The sequence below is a fragment of the Wickerhamomyces anomalus genome, assembly GCF_001661255.1.
Source record: "Wickerhamomyces anomalus NRRL Y-366-8 unplaced genomic scaffold WICANscaffold_1, whole genome shotgun sequence".
NCBI classification, from domain to species: Eukaryota; Fungi; Ascomycota; class Saccharomycetes; order Phaffomycetales; family Wickerhamomycetaceae; genus Hansenula; species Hansenula anomala.
In genome coordinates, this window is record NW_017567110.1 from 1,290,127 (window position 1) to 1,310,888 (window position 20,762).

General features: G+C 34.6%; 11 protein-coding genes across 11 annotated transcripts; 8 read left to right on the plus strand and 3 right to left on the minus strand.

Annotated features, from left to right (window-relative positions):
- Positions 1-146: 146 nt before the first annotated feature.
- On the minus strand, positions 147-1,064 carry WICANDRAFT_60179 (SDR family oxidoreductase; the record flags this gene model as incomplete). The annotated part of the gene is made up of 4 exons (XM_019182952.1): positions 147-331; positions 388-532; positions 581-975; positions 1,031-1,064. The coding sequence occupies 4 exons, from the start codon at positions 1,062-1,064 to the stop codon at positions 147-149; spliced, it is 759 nt and encodes a 252-aa protein (XP_019041322.1).
- A 132-nt stretch (positions 1,065-1,196) lies between these two features.
- PAN3 (PAN-complex poly(A)-binding subunit PAN3) lies at positions 1,197-3,658 on the plus strand. The gene is made up of 2 exons (XM_019186100.1): positions 1,197-1,502; positions 1,553-3,658. The coding sequence occupies exons 1-2, from the start codon at positions 1,493-1,495 to the stop codon at positions 3,502-3,504; spliced, it is 1,962 nt and encodes a 653-aa protein (XP_019041323.1). The 5' UTR covers positions 1,197-1,492; the 3' UTR covers positions 3,505-3,658.
- Positions 3,659-3,824: 166 nt separating this feature from the next.
- On the plus strand, positions 3,825-5,387 carry WICANDRAFT_76294 (uncharacterized protein; the record flags this gene model as incomplete). Its single annotated transcript, XM_019184359.1, has 1 exon — positions 3,825-5,387. One exon carries the CDS (start codon positions 3,825-3,827, stop codon positions 5,385-5,387), a length of 1,563 nt encoding a protein of 520 aa, XP_019041324.1.
- A 388-nt stretch (positions 5,388-5,775) lies between these two features.
- On the plus strand, positions 5,776-7,155 carry GPA1 (guanine nucleotide-binding protein subunit alpha; the record flags this gene model as incomplete). Its single annotated transcript, XM_019181300.1, has 1 exon — positions 5,776-7,155. The coding sequence occupies one exon, from the start codon at positions 5,776-5,778 to the stop codon at positions 7,153-7,155; it is 1,380 nt and encodes a 459-aa protein (XP_019041325.1).
- A 439-nt stretch (positions 7,156-7,594) lies between these two features.
- WICANDRAFT_60183 (uncharacterized protein) lies at positions 7,595-8,041 on the plus strand (the record flags this gene model as incomplete). The annotated part of the gene is made up of 1 exon (XM_019182953.1): positions 7,595-8,041. One exon carries the CDS (start codon positions 7,595-7,597, stop codon positions 8,039-8,041), a length of 447 nt encoding a protein of 148 aa, XP_019041326.1.
- A 283-nt stretch (positions 8,042-8,324) lies between these two features.
- Positions 8,325-8,702, plus strand: SRX1 (sulfiredoxin; the record flags this gene model as incomplete). The annotated part of the gene is made up of 1 exon (XM_019184360.1): positions 8,325-8,702. The coding sequence occupies one exon, from the start codon at positions 8,325-8,327 to the stop codon at positions 8,700-8,702; it is 378 nt and encodes a 125-aa protein (XP_019041327.1).
- A 1,370-nt stretch (positions 8,703-10,072) lies between these two features.
- PHO89 (Pho89p) lies at positions 10,073-11,869 on the plus strand (the record flags this gene model as incomplete). Its single annotated transcript, XM_019181229.1, has 2 exons — positions 10,073-10,937; positions 11,049-11,869. 2 exons carry the CDS (start codon positions 10,073-10,075, stop codon positions 11,867-11,869), a joined length of 1,686 nt encoding a protein of 561 aa, XP_019041328.1.
- Positions 11,870-13,977: 2,108 nt separating this feature from the next.
- MDH1 (malate dehydrogenase MDH1) lies at positions 13,978-14,985 on the plus strand (the record flags this gene model as incomplete). Its single annotated transcript, XM_019181285.1, has 1 exon — positions 13,978-14,985. One exon carries the CDS (start codon positions 13,978-13,980, stop codon positions 14,983-14,985), a length of 1,008 nt encoding a protein of 335 aa, XP_019041329.1.
- A 216-nt stretch (positions 14,986-15,201) lies between these two features.
- On the minus strand, positions 15,202-16,587 carry NOB1 (rRNA-binding endoribonuclease; the record flags this gene model as incomplete). Its single annotated transcript, XM_019181380.1, has 1 exon — positions 15,202-16,587. The coding sequence occupies one exon, from the start codon at positions 16,585-16,587 to the stop codon at positions 15,202-15,204; it is 1,386 nt and encodes a 461-aa protein (XP_019041330.1).
- Positions 16,588-16,826: 239 nt separating this feature from the next.
- SGT1 (co-chaperone SGT1) lies at positions 16,827-17,993 on the plus strand (the record flags this gene model as incomplete). Its single annotated transcript, XM_019181098.1, has 1 exon — positions 16,827-17,993. One exon carries the CDS (start codon positions 16,827-16,829, stop codon positions 17,991-17,993), a length of 1,167 nt encoding a protein of 388 aa, XP_019041331.1.
- A 109-nt stretch (positions 17,994-18,102) lies between these two features.
- ASE1 (Ase1p) lies at positions 18,103-20,508 on the minus strand (the record flags this gene model as incomplete). Its single annotated transcript, XM_019185357.1, has 1 exon — positions 18,103-20,508. One exon carries the CDS (start codon positions 20,506-20,508, stop codon positions 18,103-18,105), a length of 2,406 nt encoding a protein of 801 aa, XP_019041332.1.
- Positions 20,509-20,762: the final 254 nt, after the last annotated feature.

Below are 20,762 nucleotides of genomic sequence, written 5' to 3' on the forward strand. Positions count from 1 at the left end.
CTAGTATTACGCTGAAGTTCTTCACTCTTGTAACGTTCAAAGCTCAAAATTCCAAAGGAACAAAAAAAAAAAATACCTACAGGACAGGGCTTCAAACGCCTATTTCAATATACGCTTATATCTTCTTTGTACAAGATGTGAAATGATTATTTAGTGTATGACTCTAGTAATGGATCATTATATCTCAAGTATTTGCCATTGATTTCTTTGCTGAATCCTCTTTGCGCTAGGTTGGCAAATATTGTACCAGGAACTGAGGGATCAAGAAGCTCATTGTTGGATTTCAGATCAGTGAAACGTTTGAGCCCTTCAGGAGTCATATTTTGGCCAACTGTTTACTCAAGTTAGTAACCTTGCTATTCTCTAATGACTTCTTTATATACTTACACTTCTCTCTTATATCCACTTGCATTTGGGTATCGACAACACCCGGTGCAACAGAAACAATTGACACATCTGGCTCTTCTCCAGCAAGCTGAATAGCAAAATGATTGATGGCAGCTTTAGAGGCACCGTATGCTCCCCATCCATCCTATGGTTTGTTAGTTTTGTCTTTTTGATACATTCTATAAACACTCACATATGATTTTGTTGAAGCACCTGATGAAACTAAAACAACATGTCCTTTAGTCTTTCTCAATTCAGGGAGTGCCAAAGACACCAATGAAACTATGGAGAAAAAGTTAACATCAAACAGCTTTTTCCATTGATCGATATCAACATCTTTTATTTGGGCAACGGGTTGTAAAACTCCAGCATTTGCAATGATTGAGTCAATTCTACCAAATTGTGTAATTGCTGTATCAATAATTTTTTTGGCAACTGAAGCTTCACTCAAATCACCAACAACAGTGGCAACTCTTTCTTCCCCATATTTTATCTTTAGGTTTCTTAATGGCCCTTCTGAACGTGCAACTGCAACAAGGTTGTTTTCTTTATTCTTCAAAAGAATATCAGCCATTACTGCACCGATCCCTAATTTAGCCCTGTTAGAGAAAACTGCTTATTTGAAAGAAAATCATATACTAACCTCTTGAAGCACCTGTCAAGATTATAACACCCATTTCGTCAAAGATTTATATTGTTTTGGTATAAAATGAAGCTTAACAGAGTGAATTGAAAATTTTCACAGGCAAAATTGGTTTGAAAGGCTTTCACGATCCAAGTTTTGGTCTCGATTGTGTCTAAATCATAAAGCACTTCTCGGTTCTTTGAGCAGCTTAGAGCCGAAGTGGAAAACAAGTTCGCGAACACGCGAATTCGCGACTGGAAGTATTGCCCTGTCGTGGACCCGTCACCGTGGAAATGTCAACAACAACAACAGCATCAGTTACACAAGGTTTACGACATTGGAATAGAAACAAAAGAGCTTATAGTTCCAGAGCCATCCGTTGTGTCATAGCAGTGGTGTATATGCTAATCAGTCCTTTCTAAGAGGTGCAACCACGCGTTTTTCAGGTGTCAGGCACACAATTATCAGTTGATTCCCGTGATGGATAAAAGTGAGTGAGATTATTTAACGATAATGAAGATGACATTAACCATATCAAAGCAAACCTGGACTGGGCTAAAGACGTCCCTTGCAGAAATATCACAATCCATGGGTTTTGTAAATATGAAGGTAAAGGGTGCTCGTTCAAGCATGATGATTCAAAAAGGAATAATACTGCTGCTATCAGTAATAACACAGTTCCGTTAGATCCAACCAAGAATATATCAATCAATGACCTTTCATTATCCACAAGACCTCCAAGTGCAAGTTCCACAGTTACAAACCCATCTTTAGCTGACTCAAAGAAAAAATTCAACCTCGCTGCTTCAACCTTTCTTCCATCATCTGCTATTTCTAATGCTCCTAGTTTGGCGCCAACAACAAAATCAGTCAATAAGTTCTCTACACTTTCACCAAAATTATCAGACATACCATCATTTGTTCCATCGGGTACTTTTGGAGAAGCAGACTCTCAATCGGCTGCCAATAAATTTAACTTTGATACTCCAGCTTTTCTCCCAGCATCTGAAGTTCCCTCAACATTGAACCGTTCACCAGTTCCAACAAATCCTTATCTTGCCCAACCGACAGATCAAGTTCAACCAAATCCTTATGCCCAAACAACGGATTCTTTGAATCCATATGCGTCGATTGGTACATCTCACCAAGATTTCTTATACCCACAATCCTCATATCCTTTACAGTACCATCTTTATGCCCCTGCTCCACCTCCACATTTACAAATACCTTTGAAAGGAAATGAACAAACAGCCGAGACTTTATTCATACCAAATGAGCTAAGAGAAACTTTACTCAAGAAGAATGAATCTACATTGAAAACTTTACCTCATTCAAATTTACCAGAACTTGTTGGTGTCTATTACAGTTTAGTCCCATTAGATAATTCTTTGAACAAATCAGATACCACATATGGTTATAATAGCTCACTCTATAAAGCATTTTCAAATGTTGATGGACGAGCATATGTTTTACGTCGTATAGAGAGTGTCAAAATCTCAAAAGATAAAAGTTTATCCACAATTAATCGCTGGATAAGATTCAAAAATTCAAATGTTGCAAATGTTGTTGATGCATTCACTTCAAGAAGCTTTGGTGATAATTCTTTAATTGTTGTTTATGATTATTATCCAAACTCCAAAAATTTAATTGAGCAACATTTCCATTCGAACCTTGGTGGTAAACCTGAACCAATCACTCCAAGAGCATTATGGGGTTATACAACACAATTGACAGGTGCCATAGCTAGTGCTCATTCAAAGAACTTATCAATAAGATCCATATCCCTTCAAAAGGCCATCATCACTAGTAAAAATAGATTGCGTTTATCAGATTGTGGTATATTTGATATTTTAGACTATGATGAAGAAAGCTCTGAAGAGAAAGCACAAGAACTAAAACAAAGAGATTTGAAGAAATTGGGTGAAATGCTATTAACATTAGCTGCTTCTGCATCACCAGGTGCCTCAAAGTTTTCAACAAAAAAAGATATAATAGCCAATTTAGACAATATGGATGATGCATTCAAAGAGGCACTTTTATATTTATTGAGCGATGAAGCGGAGCTTTCCATAAAAGAATTTCAAAAATTAATAGCACCTCAATTATTTGAGGAGTTGAGTCGTGTGGAGGAGAGTGCAGATTACTATGAAGCTCAATTAACAAGAGAATTAGAAAATGCAAGATTGGTCAGATTACTCACAAAATTGAATTTTATAACTGATAGACCAGAGTATACCCAAAATGCTGCATGGTCTCAATCAGGTGAAAGATATCCGATCAAATTGTTCCGTGAATATGTTTTCCATCAAGTTGATGAAAGAGGTAAACCGGTTCTAGATCTTGCATTTGTCTTGAAGACTTTAAACAAATTAGATGCTGGTATTGATGAAAAGATTCTGCTTGTTTCCCATGATGAACAAACATGTTTGATTGTTTCTTACAAAGAGATGAAGGATTTAATTGAAAGATCATTCAGAGAATTGAGCAATTAGAACTTCTATCTCTACCGAGAAAAAACAAAAAAATCCCCTAAAAAAATGAAAAACCATTGAAAATTACCTATTTTGATGTAGATTTTGAATTTTTCTTTGTAGTTAGTTTTTGTGTGTTTTTATTACGACACAAAAATCAAAAAATATACACAACAGCCGCCAGAAATTGAAAACAAAACAAAAGCCATCAAACTCGATCACACATGTTGGTATTGACCTTTTACTGAAGCCATGCACTCATAGACCACTGTCTGTAAAGTTCTTCGTCAAAATTAGTGCAATCAATCAGTCACCATCAAATTTACCGCTTAAGTTAAGCCATGGGCTACCATATCAACTTACTCAAAAACAAGTTCAAGAGACTCAAGATCGAGGTGCACCATAACAAGAACAAAATCAGCTCTAAAGAACATGTCATCAAAAATCGTGATCCAAGTAGGCCATTGATAACGTTGAGAACATTTGATCCTGCAACAAACATAGACCCAGTTGAAGTTGAGGAAACAATTGAGGAAGAAGATGATGAGCAAGAAGAAAGTCCAACAGAACAAAATGACTTTATAGGGTTCTCGGATAGATCAGAAGGTGATGAAGTTGAAACCCATAGTCAGGATGACGATAACCACAATAACACCGTTATCGGTTCTACCATTAGAAGTTATATCTCAGCTTATAAGAAAATAAAATCAGGTCAATCAAGTGTAACACTTGAAGTTAAACGTCAACAATGCAAATGCACATGTCACAATGATGCTGAAGGAAGTTTGAGAAGCCCTGTGTATCACAACCAGCATTGTTTGAGCTTCTGTGACAAAACAAATTACACCCCACCGTCTGTTAATGAGGTTTCAGAAAAAGTTGTTAATCATGTCAATTATATTGAGCCAAAATCAAGGCTGCGCCGTCGGTTTTGGTTCTTCAAAAGAAGACACCCATTATCAAAGATACCAGATCCACCGACACCAATTGAAGAAGAAGATCCACCAAGTAATTCAGAATCAATTATTTCTGCTGTTGATAGAATTGAAATCATTGCACAATCACCGGGAGGCATTGATCAATCATCTATTTTTGACCAGCAAGACGCACAAGAAGTTGAAACTGAAAAAATAGCAAAATCAACATCATATGCTAGAAGGAATACAAAATCTGGTGTTCCATTGATAGATCTTTCAAGATCAAATAGTGGTTATGCAAAGGAAACCCACTCACCAGCATCGAAGCAACACAAATCAAATGAGCCATGGAGAATGATAATGAACGATATATCATTACATGCAGCTTTATTATCAACAGGTTCAAAACCGGTCCTTTCGAAATCTTCGTTAAATTTGGTGGCTGACTTCACTAGCTCAAAACATGATCCTAACCAAAGATCTTTTTCAAACAATAGTTGCCATTCAGAATTGATTTCATTCAGATCAATACCTCCACTTCGACACCACCAACAACAAATCCCATCATATCAGTATCTCCACCAGTCAGTAAATAATGAGAACCTAATTCAAGACACATTTTTTAATGATAATGACGATTCCGTCATGTCGAATGGACTTGATAAAACTATAGTTGATGAAACAAGGAAACCATCATCATCTGTACGCCATTATTTAGAATCAAGACCATCCACTCACAAATCAAAAATTTCAATGAATTCGGATACTTTGGAGAATGACCCACTCAAGGGTGCAGAAACTTCAGCAGTTTATGGTGGAGTATTTCAAGATTATAATTATTCAGATGAAAGTGTGGAAGGTTGGAAAGATGTTGAGCTGACAAGTAGAACCAATTTGATCAAAAAGGAGAATTCAGAGCCCACCAATCTCAGCAACGAAATCTTACCATTGAATATAGCAAATAAGGGTCTTAGTCGAATATTTTGAAAGGTCTTTAGTTCTGTACAGTATCGGGAGTATAAAGCAGTTTTGAAAGTTTTGTTGTTGTTTTTTGTAGTGAAATTGTTTTTGACACTTTGAATTTTGACAGACGACTTTTTGAGGCTCTTTAAAATCTGATACAACATGAATTTGAAAGGATACTTCAAGGAAAAAAAAACACAACATACCCAGAACAAAACTATTAATTTTACTTAAGGTTTATATCCACTTTCAAAGTCTTAGTACAGTTGAGTTAAGTTTAGGTGTTGTTTGGCTCCATTGACACGGTTTAATCACAAATATATCCAAACATCATTCCTTTTGATAGCACTTTACACATTCAATTAGTTGAAAAAAAAAGCACCAACAAATCACACATATAGTATCATAAGCAATGGGTTGTGCAGCTAGTACACCAGTACAGGAGGAAGATGATCCTTTACTACAAAGTAGAAAGGCTAATGCGGCTATTGAGAAAAGACTAATGATGGAAAAACAACGAGAAAAGAATGAAGTTAAATTATTGTTATTAGGTGCTGGGGAGTCAGGTAAATCAACTGTTTTAAAGCAAATGAAAGTTTTGCATCAAAATGGTTTCACACATCAAGAGCGTCAACAGTACGCACAAGTTATATGGGCTGATGCTATTCAAAGTATGAGGATTTTAATAATACAAGCTAGAAAATTGGGGATTTCATTAGATAGTGATTTACCAAACTCTGAATTATCACATTTTAAGACTGTTATATTAAGAGCTAAAGTTTTGGATCATATAGATACTGGTATTGCAGGTGGTAGTAATTTCTTGAATGATTATGTTTTAAAATATAGTGAAAGAAGTGAAGCTAAAAGAAGAATACAAAGTACAGGGCGTACTGGGTCTGTTTGGGATTCTATAGAGCAAAAACAACAACAAGAACAGCAACAATTATTGGGAGGAGGAGATAATGGTGATAAAGTCACTCAATTAGAAGAAATTACCCAGGGATTAAATGATACTTCAATTAGACCTGGTGTTAGTACAATAAATTCAAATGTTTTAAATAATCAATCTGAAAATTTCACTAGAGATTTGATTGCAGAATCTATTAAGAAACTATGGTATGAAGATAAAGGGATTCAACAATGTTTTATAAGATCAAATGAGTTTCAATTAGAAGGTAGTGCATCATATTATTTTGATAATATTGATAATTTTGCAAATCCAAATTATATATGTACAAATGAAGATATTTTGAAAGGGAGAATTAAAACTACTGGTATCACAGAAACAAATTTTAATATTGGGTCATCTAAATTCAAAGTTTTAGATGCAGGTGGTCAAAGATCTGAAAGAAGAAAATGGATTCATTGTTTCCAAGATATAACTGCAGTTTTATTTGTTTTAGCAGTCTCAGAATATGATCAAATGTTGTTTGAAGATGAAAGAGTGAACCGTATGCATGAAGCAATGATGTTATTTGATTCACTTTGTAATAGTAAATGGTTTATAAATACTCCATTCATTTTATTTTTGAACAAGATTGATTTATTTGAAGAGAAAATTAAAAGATCATCAATTAGAAAATATTTCCCAGATTATAGAGGTAAATTAGGAGATGTTAATTCAGGTATTAAATATTTTGAAGATATTTTCCTTGGTTTAAACAGAACTAATAAACCAATTTATGTTCATAGAACTTGTGCTACAGATACACAAAGTATGAAGTTTGTTTTGACTGCAGTGACAGATATGATTGTTCAATCTAATTTGAAAAAGAGTGGGTTGATATAGGGGGTAGAGGGAACATATATAGTTAGTTTAATTAATGTAATGTGCTTAATAAATGGAGTAAATTAGATAAAATTTCAATTGTATGTCACGTGCAAAACATTTATTATACGATTGTGTCCCATAACAAAGCTCCTATTACCCCAGTTACCGTTGTCAACGGCTTAAAGGGGGCAACCGGGTTAATTTGAAATTTTCTCCATAGAAAAAAAGATTTTCGGATCAACAAAAAAAAACGATGATTTAAAAATTGACTAGAGGAAATTTTGAAAAAGGGAGAAGTGGAAAAAAAATCATAAGGTGTATAAAAAGATAAGGGATTATCTCGTATTAGCAAACTCCAGACTTACACACACTTACACGTCAATAGGTTAGACATACTTAAACATTATAAAGAGAAAGGAATTTTTATTTGATACAGTAGAAGAAGGGTTTTATAACAATGGAGACATTAAAAGGTGTAAGGATTTTTGGATATGGGACAATAATACCCATGGCGTTAATTAAAGAAACAGAACAGCTACCAAAACAACAGGATTCTGTAAATGGATCTTTCCAAAGCACAGCATGTACTAGAACTCCAATAGAGATGGAGATTGATCGAAAAGTGCCAACGAATACTGATTCTTTGAAAAATTTCACTCATGATAATGAAAACACAACAACATGGTCAGGAGTAGGAAGTCCCACGAGGATTAATTCTAGCAATAACATTCAAACATTAGATCAGATATGTAAGAAAAGGGAGAACAGTGATAATAATACTAATAATCAAGGTATTAATAATGATTTGAAGAATGGTGGTGTGTTATTTAACGAAAAATTGATTGGGCAAATTATTGAAAAGGCAGAATTTGGTAGGGTTGTTATGGGTATTGATGATATTTAATGAATTTAAAGACATTTTTGTATATGATGAAAATATATATTGATGATAATGACAATTATAAGGTGTAATTTCAGTTATTGTTCGAGTTTTATGTTTTGTTAGTAATCTTTTTAATACGAAGAGTATTACATAATCCAGATTCCACATCACTAATCCGCAACCTGTCTAGAAGCAAAAACCTAAAAGATATAAAAAAGGTGTCAATTCTTCAAAATTTACAAACAAATCAAGTTTAACAAGTTTATAAGGATAAAGTTTAATAGAGTAATAGAATATTAGAATCATGTCAATTCAATCAGGAAGTATAGGGAAGTTATCGTATCTCCCATTAAATCAAATCAAAAGACCAATTCCACCAGTATTAGATTATGATAAAATAGATGCAATGTCATCACAATTAGATGGTATTCCAATGGCATCAAAGACATGTACATTAGATGAAGCAGTTGAACTAAATGGGGAATTACCACCGATTGATGTTCTGGCCATTAGGGAAAATGATCAAGTTTATTATTTTGCATTTGGTGGATGTCATAGATTTCAAGCTTATGAAAGGAAAGGACCTGAAACTTTGGTGAAGTGTAAGATCTTACCTGCAACTAAAAGACAGTTGAAATTATATCTTGGTGGTTCTGTTGATCATATTTTCAAAGATGAGTGAAAGATATTTTGATGAATTTGTGTATTATTGATGTTTCAATAGTGTGATGTGATATGAGATTCAAATTTTTTGTAGGAGAAAATAGCCAAAAAGGAAAGGATACGTTGATCTATCGTCTGATATACCACAGATCATTGATATTGTAAGCCATACAATGGTAAAGGAACATATGGCCAAAAATTTTCTCTAGTGTATGTTCAATCACCGGTTGAGACAAAAAAAATATCTACAACCAAGTTGAAAAAGCTACACAATACACAATAATATCAATGAGCCATCGTGGGCTAAATGAATCAAGAAGAAGCGCTTGTATCCACGAGTCACAACGTACAGTAAATGTTGTAACACGAGGCAAAAGACTGCTAGATCAAACTTTCTCGAGATGTATGCTCTTTGTACTCAACGTTTTTGACATAAACCTGGAGAGAACGTGGTTTGTGGGATTTAAAAGGTTTCTTTTGCATAGGCACCTATTGACGTCGTATAATTTCTTTTCCAGATGTTCATTCATTAATCTCGTATTGTTCCAGTGGAGATCTATCTTTGTTGCAAACTTGAGATGATCCATAGCCAATACAGTAGTAGTTTCTTAAGTACTAACTACTAAGTGCCTAGTAGCTTCTAATACAGTGTACTTGACTTTCCACGAGTGTTCACCAAGCCATCGAAGTCTTCCACGGTTTCTGTTAATCCTTATTATCTCTTTGGGTCTTTACAATTTGCTTGTCGGTTGCCATGATTGAAGACGTTATTGGCGAGAGGGCGTGCGACGTGGATTAATTAGAGAAACGTGCCTGTTGGCCCTGCGAATGCTCTTCAGCCTTTGGCCAGTTCCACCAAAACACTTCAGATTCAAATTCACAGGGTCCTTCCGTTTGTGTCAACAATGGGAGACCCTGAGCATGAAATTATATCAATTACAATTACAACAACATAACCAACATAACCAATAACATCATCACCACCATTACCACCATCTAAACCTTCTCTACCCTCTCCCTTCAACTCAATCCCAATTTAAAGCCTGCCCACATGGGCTAAGAAATACGCTGAGAACGAAAACTCTTGTCACGGCAAACCAGCGGTACGCACCACACTCGCCATAGTTAAGGTCGTCTCACTTGGCACAAAGTAAAGCAAAATTTTAAACTTGAACTGAAAACTTATTCACCAAAGGCTCAAAAAGAAAATGAGAAATGAGAGAGCACATGGGCAAAATGGTTGTATACTCTCAAATGCTGCTGCTGCTGCTGAGGCAGCACAAGATTAGATTTGTATAAATATCTACATTCTTTCCCTCGTTAATCTTTTGATATTCCTAGTTCTATTCATTGTACATCACCAATCAATAGCAAGGAAACATTATAACAATGGCTGGAAGATTACACCAATTCGATTATATCGTGGCTCTTTCCATGATCTTTGCATTCTTAGATGCTTGGAATATTGGTGCAAATGATGTTGCTAACTCTTTTGCTTCTTCTGTCTCTTCAAGATCTTTGAAATATTGGCAAGCTATGATTTTAGCTGCTTTGATGGAATTTTTAGGTGCTGTCTTAGCTGGTTCAAGAGTTTCGGATACTATTAGATCTAAAATTATTGATATTTCCACTTTTAAAGATGATCCTGCTGTTTTATTATTAACTATGGCTTGTGCTTTAGTTGGTTCTTCATTATGGTTAACTTTAGCCACTTCTTTTGGTTTACCAGTTTCCGCTACTCATTCTATTGTTGGTGCAGTTATCGGTTCTGGTATTGCTGCTGTTGGTGCTAAAAACATTCATTGGGGTTGGAACGGGTTTTCACAAATTGTTGCCTCATGGTTTATTGCCCCAGCTATTGCAGGTTGTTTTGCTTCAATTTTGTTTTTAATTTCTAAATATTGTGTTTTGGAAAGAAAACATAACTTGAGAAATGGGTTAATTTTAATGCCAATCTTGATCTTTATCACTTTTTCAATCTTAACCATGTTGATTACATGGAAAGGTGCTCCAAATTTACATTTGAACAACTTATCTGATGGTGCTATTGCTGGTTCAATCGTTGGTGTTGGTGCTGTTGCATCTATTATCTACTTTATCTTTTTATTCCCATACTTTAGAAGACGTTTGATTTTCCAAGATTGGAGATTAAAATGGTATCATGTCTTCCTTGGTCCAACTTATTATTTCGCTCCAACTGATGATATCCCACCAATTCCAAAAGGTCATATGTTGGTTCCAGATTATTATGCAGGTAAATACCACGATGATGATGAACCATTAATTACTGATGATGAACCAACTAAAAATAACACTAATGTTCAAGTTGATCAATCTTCAGATGATAAAGCTACTTATGAAAAAGATTTACAAAACTTGGAATCTAAATATAACAATGACCTTGATGTTGAAAGACAACAAACTGCTGCTAGCTCCACTGCTGCTTCTCCAAATGCTCCATTAGAAAAGAAACAAACTACAAAACAATTATGGTGGTCATTAGCTAAACAACCAAAACAATGGCCAAGATTAATCTGGTTGATGCTCATCCATGGTTGGACTCAAGATGTTATTTCAAACCAAATGCATGCCACTGGTGCTTTATCTGGTAACTTGAAAGATATGCATGCTCGTTCCAAATATTATGATAACAAGATTGAATACTTGTTTTCTTTATTACAAGCCATTACTGCCTGTACCATGTCTTTTGCCCATGGTTCAAATGATATTGCTAATGCTGCTGGTCCATTATCCACCATTTGGAACATTTACACCACAAACAAGGTTGATAAAAAAGCTGACGTCCCAGTCTGGGTCTTGTGTTACACTGCTGCTGCTTTAGTCATTGGTGTTTGGACTTATGGTTATAACATTATGAGAAACTTGGGTAATAGATTAATTTTACAATCCCCATCAAGAGGTTTCTCTATTGAATTAGGTGCTGCTGTTACCACTGTCATGGCTACTCAATTGGCTATCCCAGTCTCTACTACTCAATCAGCTGTTGGTGCTACTGTCTTTGTTGGTTTATGTAACAAGGATATTAAATCAGTCAACTGGAGAATTGTTGCTTATTGTTACTTTGGTTGGATCTTTACTTTACCATGTGCCGGTATTATGGCTGGTATTTTGAATGGTATTATCTTAAATGCTCCAAACAAAGGTCAACTTTATCAATTGGAATAAGTTAACTAGCTGGTTGAATTTAGTTGCATGTCATAAAAATATTGTTTAGGTCATTGGTGTGTTTTTTTATATCTTCATTTGATTCCCTAATCTTCGTTCGTTTCTATATATATTATTTATAAGAGTTTTAATTTAATTATCGTGTTTTTTATAGAATATTGATTGTAGGAGTTTTCAATAAAAGTATCAAAAGCTGTACTTTGTAATAATGTTGTAGTCATAATGACACCATGCATCCAGCATTGGCAGTACATGACATTTAATTCATTTACTCACGTACATGGCGCATATGATATAGATTTGCGATTACAGGCACTGAACATTTACAATTCTTCTTCGCTATATTGTAATTATGAGACGTGTAATATTCAAAGCAGCTTATTATATTTATTTTAAGTAGCTGTCACGTGACTTGGACCTAGATTGATAATTAATTAACCACAAACTTTTGTTTAAACATTATAGGGCCTTGAAAAGTTCCCGAGCCAATTAAACTGGAGTTTTAGGAATAGATAAAATGTGTTTTTAGTGATTTAAGTGGAAAAAAAATTGGGGAAATTAATTCTGAAGAATTTTGAATTGAAATTAAAATTATCATTATTGATAAAATTATCATTATTGATAAAATTATTTCCTTAGAATCAACTAATTAACAAACCATTCGGACTTCATCAAGAACAGTATTAGGAATATCTTGGTGATTTCCACAAATTTTACAATTGCTCCAATTATAACAATGGCCAGCTTTTTTAGTTCATTCTTACTTGTTTTTATTCTGATTTATCCCTTTTATTATAAATCAGTCATAGACTGAGTCCCCAGTGATTTTGTACATTATTTTAGCATTTTATAAATACACATATCATCAGATACATTAAAAAAAAAAAATTAAAAATTATTTAATCATAAAATTATTTAATTGCTGAATTAATAATTTTGCTTTCATTAACTACATCAAATATGAGCAATATAGAGTAACCTTAAAAGTAAATTATTCATTAATATCGTTGATGGCTTTGCAGTTGATGCAATTTCATAAATTTTTATGTTTTTACAAATTGATCACGTGCACACGGCGACAATATCCGTGAAAAGCTATTATCAAATCCATAAGTCCTTTTATTTCCCGTATAACCATCAAAATCCTTTTAACCACGATCCCTATTAGCCAGCCTAATACTTGTTCAATCTACTTGGGAAAGGTCATGATCATGGTTTCATGGATTTGGCGAGTGGACGATCGGTTATAATTAATCATGTGCTGATTATAGAGACCGACGTGTACCTCTTGAAAGAGTTGAAGCAGCATTTTCATGTATGATAATTCATGAATGGTGGTGTTTTACACTTTTCTTTGCCCCTCTATTGGATAATCTATTGTGATTAAATATACTTTGTTTGGGTTTGTTTTTGGTAGTTTTAGGCTATATTAACAACTACTTGTCAATCTATTGTTGATCTAGGTTCATATTGAAAATCAAGTTCAGTACAAAGTGGCCAGTGGCCACATAGACCTCAAGAACACCTTTATGAATCTCAAATCCAGTTCACCTCGACGAATGGTATCGAGTCAATTCGTTGTTACCATCAGTTCTTCTGTGTTTATCTGATGTACGATGCACCCGTTTTCACTTATGCACACCTTAATTTCAATATTCAACGTATACACGATAAGTGGTACCTGTCAAACGGTATCAACAGCCACTCTGGAAACCAATGACCATCAGACGGATGAAGTAGGATGGTGACAAGGCAAACAGCTGTTGTTAGACCGTGGTAATTCCTCATTCTCAGCCTAATTCTCTTCGGCTCTCCAGGCAAAGAAGCCCATTAAATCCCAGCTGTTTGGCGTGAATTCCAAACGGGACCGTGCGTGGCCCTTACCGCTGACAATTGGCGCTTTCTATTGGCTGGTATTACGTAACACCCACACTCAGGATGACATAATCCCCATAGTTAACAGATTTGATACCGGTCATTCATTTCAACTTTGTTCGATCTTCGTGGAAATTTTCAACTTGTATAAATATCTCGTTACCTGATTAATTTGATCAATTGGAATCTCACATCTTCGTTTAGTTGTTGACCACATACTTACTTCTGCAATCATGTTCTCAAGAGTCGCAAAAAGATCATTCTCATCAAGCGCTGCCCAAAACTACAAAGTCACCGTCTTGGGTGCTGGTGGTGGTATCGGTCAACCTTTATCCCTTTTAATGAAATTAAACCACAGAGTTACTAAATTGGCATTATACGATTTGAAAGGTGCTCCAGGTGTCGCTGCTGATATCTCTCATATCCCAACAAACTCTGAAGTTAAAGGTTACTCTCCAAATGAACAAGATGGTTTGAAGAACGCTTTAACCGGTTCTGATGTTGTTTTAATCCCAGCTGGTGTTCCAAGAAAACCAGGTATGACTAGAGATGATTTGTTCAACATCAATGCCTCAATTGTTAGAGATTTAGCTGCCGCCGTTGCTGAAAACGCTCCAAACGCTGCTGTTTTAGTTATCTCAAACCCTGTTAACTCAACTGTTCCAATTGTTCGTGAAGTTTTCAAACAAAAAAATGTTTATAACAAAAAGAAATTATTTGGTGTTACCACTTTAGATGTCTTGAGATCCTCAAGATTCTTATCAGAAGTTGCTGGTACTGATCCAACTACTGAAAGAGTCACCGTTGTTGGTGGTCACTCTGGTATTACCATTGTTCCATTATTATCTCAAACTAAACACAAAGATTTGAAAGAAGATGTTAGAGATGCTTTAATCAACAGAATTCAATTCGGTGGTGATGAAGTCGTTAAAGCTAAAGATGGTGCTGGTTCTGCCACTTTATCTATGGCTCAAGCCGGTGCTAGATTCGCTTCTTCTGTTATCAAAGGTTTAGATGGTGAAAGAGATATCTTTGAACCAACTTTTGTTGAAAACCCAATCTACCAAAGCGAAGGTATTGATTTCTTTGCTACTGAAGTCACTTTAGGTCCAGAAGGTGTTGCTAAAATCCACGGTTTAGGTGAAATTTCAGCACATGAAGAAGAATTAATCGCTAAAGCCAAAGAAGCTTTAAAGAAAAACATTGCCAAAGGTGAAACTTTCATCACTGAAGCTAAATAAATTTAATATTCTTAACAAAAAAAGATAAGATATGTATACAACAACAGAAAAGACATGACTATTTATTATAACTTTTTTTCTCTTCTTTGATTCCTCCTTTTTTTATGGTGTTGTATTTTTATTGAATTAGATGGTTCAAATTTACGGATGATATGTTTATAGAAAAACTATCTCAATAAAGAATATGATTTATTATTATTCTATGTTGTTTGTATCTTATCTTTTACCTCTCGATGAGTTAATAAATCTACCTTTCCCAACTTTCACACCACTTGATCTATAACCTTGAACAGCAAATGGTGAAATAAAATTATCAGCACTACCACCACCAATCCAATCATTCAAAACTTTTTCATTTTGTCTTCTCAACCAATCTTCATCTTTAACAGCTTTAGCATATTCTTTTTGATCTTCCCTTAAAATAGGTTCATTGTATTCTTTTTGTTTATTAGACTTATTATGAACAAACCCTTTTTTACCTAATCTTTTTTGAGAAGCTTTACTTAATGGGGAAGCTAATGAATAACGATCACCTCTTTTATGCCATTCAAAATTTGCCTTCAAATGAGGTGTAACATCACCAGTTCTAGCATCAACAGAAACTGCACATCTTAATAAAGTTTGACCACCACAATGAGGACAAAAATGTTTTGGTTTACCATCTTTTGGGAATGGAATCATACGGAAACAGGCATAACATCTTAGCATATAGTTTCTGACTCTTTTGATCTGTAAACCTGATAGTGTATTCATAAGGTTTAATCCAATTTGTAAGGAAACATTTTGTACAGCAAAATCTTGAGTTGATAATGCACATTTAATCTTTGTTGATGATGATACTGTTGATTGGTTCTCTATTTTTTCTCCTTGATCTTTGATCATCTCTTGTAATAAATTATCTTGATCAATCCAATCTCCATCATCATCTGAATCATCATAGTCTTCAGATAGATCAGTTTGAGATAATGGTTCTTCTTCTTCTTGATTTTGAATCTTCAAATCATCAAGGGCCTTTGTGGTTTCATTTATTTCCTTATCCTCTGTTTGCTGCTCTTCTTGCTCTTCTACATCTAATTCAGCTTGCAACGCTGCTTCTCTTTTAGCTCTTTGTTTCTTACCACCTCTACGTCTTTGTTTCTTCTTTGGTTCTTCAGTTGTTGGGGTTTCAGCCACTATTTCCTTTGGTTCTTCATCCTGTTTAACTTCTTGCTTAGATTTCTTGTTATTGAATTCCAATTTTTCACCAGGGAATTTTCTTAATCTCCAATCACCATGATTTAATTCAACTTCTAATTCATAAGTTAATGCAATGATATGAATATCATTAGCACTTAAAACAGCATAATCACCAGTTAATTTAGCAAAATCACTAACTTTCTTGATGAATTCATTCTTTGGATGTCTCAATACTAAATTATCACCCCAAAGCTCTAAATTTCTTCTAGCATGCTCATCTTTAATTTCTTTGAAAACCGTTGGGGTTGTGTAGAATTGTTTAGCATATTGTTGTAGTGTGGAGACGTGTTGTGTTATAAGAGGTGTGGCATCGAGCACCAATGACTGGACTTTTGGCTCGTTCAAGTTGGCAACTGAATCACTCATCTTTACTCTTTTCTTAGATCTTGTTCACTTAACTAAGTCTTAAATCTCCAAAGTTTATACCATTTTTTAATCTCATCGCTCTTGAAATTTTTTTTTGAAAACGGCCAGCATGATTTGATACGGCCAGGACCTTAACGACTTTCGCGAAAACCCTCAAAAGACCTCTGGCAGAAAGTTGTAGAAAAGAATTGGAAACCTTGAAAAGAAAACTTGGAAAGTCTGGTTTTGACAAGGGTGAAATGGCTGTTGAGAAATACATTGAAGCTGGTGACAAGCTCAGTGACGAGCAGTTGTACGAAGAGGCTATTGAACAATATGATTTGGCGCTTAAAGAGAATCCAAAAGCTTTCAAAGCATTAATTGCAAAATCAATAGCATTACAACGTAACAAACAATTGGATGAAGCATTGAAGGTTGTCTGTAAGGCATTTGATGTTGCAAAGCAAAGGGGTAGTAGAGAATCAATCGGACTGGCTTATTTCAGACTTTTTACAATTTTCCATAAAAAGGGTGATTATCAAACTGCTATAAAGTATCTCAATTCTGCTAAAGATTTAGGTCATGACCCAAAGGCAATTGATCTATGGGCTTTCCAAGTCAAAAGAAAAGTTGAAAAAACTGATTTGAAAGACTTTGATTATGAAGCTAGAGAGACTTCAAAACCTGAAGGATTTGAAGAGGAAGAACCAGAAGAAATCCCACAAGAGCCAAAAAATCCAAAAGAACCTAAAATTGCTGAAATCATAGAAGAAGAACCTCCAAAACCAACCATAACTGAACCTCTTCCGACTCCATTTGAACAAAAATCACCAAACTTCAAAATTGATTGGTTTCAATCGTTGGATAAAATTACAGTCACTCTTTTTGTTAAAAACATTCCAAAAGATGATTCATTAAAGATCAAGTACAGAAAGCAATCAGTTTCAATTGAATTCCCTACTGCATCAAGCTCAGAATTCCAATATGATATTGGACCCTTATTTGGCGATATCAAACCAGAAGAGTCAACTCATCAAGTCTTCTCCACTAAATTGGAACTATCCTTAGCTAAAGCTGTTGAAAGTAAATGGAAAGAATTAACAAGAAAAAGTGATGAAGAACCAGCTCAAGAACAAAAAACAACAGAACCAATCCCAAAATCAGTTTTAACATATCCAAACTCTGCTAGAAATGCAAAAGATTGGAGTAAATTAACTCTAGATGATGATGACGACGAATCTGAAAAAAAAGATGAGAATTCGTTCTTCGCTGAATTATACAAGAATGCAGATGATGATACTAAACGTGCTATGATGAAGTCTTATGTTGAAAGTAACGGTACTGCTTTAAGTACTAATTGGGGTGAAGTGTCCAAGAAAACTGTTGAAACTTCACCACCAGATGGATTAGAAGCAAAAAAATGGTGATGGGCATTAACTACAATATTCATGGCTTACGAAATTAATATAAAAATTGTCCATTGTCTTTTGGTAGGTATTATATAACACAAAATAATTCATTCAATCATAAAAAAATTTAAAAAGTATCTTGACTCAGATTAATCGAAGGTTTATTCAATTTTTGCAATTGTTCTCTTCTCCATCTTGAATATGTATCATTATCTTCTTCGTCGTCAGAACTGATCAGATCCATAGCTTTGTGCTCTTTCTCTTCTGAACTATATCCATCTTTTTTCAAAGACTTTAAAGGCGACGTAACAATATTATTGGATCCTTTGGATAAAACAGGTAAATTTGAACGTGTTGACTCTTTCAAAGGCGATAATCTTGTTCTTCTAGCTTTTGGACTTCCACTGACTTGTTCATCTAATCTTGATAGTCGTGGCTGGAAAGAGCTGGTACTTCTTTGGAAAGAGGGTATTGCCCTAATTGGAGTCCTTCTTATTCCTGCTCTTGTATGATCTTTGATCATATCTGGCATAATGTTCAATTTGGTATCTTTAGGTGGAGATGATAATTTCGGCAATAGACAAGATTGAGAAGTTTGAATTGAAGGCTTTGTTCCCAGCGTTGGTCTTTTAAAGGTTGGAACAGCTGGTTTTCTTATTCCTTGAGTTGGTGGTGGGTATCTTGGATTAGTTGTTGCTGGCACTGGTTTGGTTGGAGAAGTTACTCTTGATGTAGCACGAGATGTCATTCTTGAAGGCTGTCTTGAAGGCTGTCTAGATGGTGCCCTGGTTGTTGGTCGTGTTGGTGCTCTTGAAGATGATCTTGTTGGTGCTGTTGATCCACCACTAACAACTCTTCTGGAGTTTTTTGATTCCAAAGATTGTTCTTGCTCTTCCAGCTCACTCATCAATTCAGTATCTAAGAATGAGAAGGAAGTACCATAATCTTTTTCAAATTCTGAGAGTTTCAACTTCAACGAGGAAACTATTTTTGGTAGTTGTCTAGCTAATTTTTTCCTTATTTTCTCTTCTTCCATCAAAATCTTGTGAGAATTTCTTTGTAACAATCTTGATGAATCTTTTGAACTTTCCTCCAACTTTTTTTTATCACTCATGAGGTCTTTGAATTGTTGTACTGATTCTAAAATTGGTTTGTATGATTCGTATTTCTTATTTAAAATCTCAATTTCACTTTCATGCAATGTCAAAAGATCATCATCAAAAGTTTCCTGATGAAATGCTGTGAATTTGTCTCTTTCACCTGTGGAATAAAGCAACTTGTCCCAAAGTGTCTCAATCGTATTTCTTGCATCTAATATCAAATCTTTTAAAAGCAGCTTTTTCAATTCTAACAATCTTTGTAGCTCTCTTGAGTAGTTATCTATGCTTTGAATAGATAGAGACTGATTTGATTGTTTGAAATGTGCAATTTGAGTTTCATCTTCATTTAGTTTTACCCATAACTCTTCGCATTGTACTTGATACTTCTGTTTTTGCTGAAACCTGGTCTCATACAACTCTTTCAACTCTCCAAGAATTTGATCAAATTGATTCACAACAGAGGCTCCAACGGTCAAAGATTCAACATCAGCATCCGATTTCGCATGAAATATCACTTGATCACTTAGAGAAGCGTAATCAACAGTATAATCAATTGCTAATGTTTCCCATAGACCCAAAATCTCATTAGATTTCTCTTTGAGAAAGTTGATTCTTTCCTTCAAAAACTGTTCGTGAATTTTGATCTGGTCTGAAATGGACTCAAACTTTCTGATGGATAAATCTTTTAGGGACTCATTTTCAAAAAATGTTTTGGGATCTGCTGAAATCATTTCATAAATTTCAGAAGGTGAAGTTGCTGACTCAAAGACATTGCATATGCTTATTGAGTTATCTAAGTTTGGTATTTGTATCTCTTTGAAGTTGTGATTTTCTAGCCTTTCCAACAATTTATTGAGGCCTAAACATTGGGCCAGATACTTCAGCATGATCTCTTGATATTTTTTCGAAACATGCGTTATCGCCATTTCCAAGGACTTTCTAATGCTTAGCAGCGTTGAGTTTTCTTGAGAAGGTTTGAGTATGAGGTTTCTGATATACAGATCTGGAATTGTTCTGGAACCTGTTTGATCATCTAGTATGTTTAATATTATCTTTAGATTTTGTATTATTTCACCATTCTCTTTAATTAATGAGTCTTTGAAGTTGATGGAATCATTGAGAAATTGATCAAGGGTGTTAGAGACCGAGCTGAACAACTTTTTCTCATTTTTGGATACATCACTTTTTGAATACCCAATTTCGGTGTAAATTTTGGATAATTGTTGAACAAGGCTTGAGAATTGTGTTGAAATCATAGCAAAGTTTTCTTTCCCTTCAGCTTGACTTATTGTAGACTCCATCTGTATAGGCGTTGTATCTTGTTTTGTATTTGTTCCTAATAGTGAAATCTTGACTGGTGACGAAATTAGATTCAATCTTCCTGATGAGATGCTCTCTTCATTCATTCTATTTGTGAAACAGTTGTTCTCCATGATCCATTCTATTCAAAGGTTTTAATAAATGTTCAAAATGGTTGTCAGGACCACGCTTTGTTTATGTTTAGATGTAGAATGAGTGAAGTTTGTTGATTTTTTGCTTTTAAATTGACAGATCGTTTTATTGTGAATTGGTTTTATTTTGAACTTGTTTTTCTGAAAGGAAAACATTGATTTTTTTGTTTTGATTTTACCCAAAATTGGTTTTTTTTTTTTTTTTTTTTTTAGTTATTACTAATAACGTTTATTTC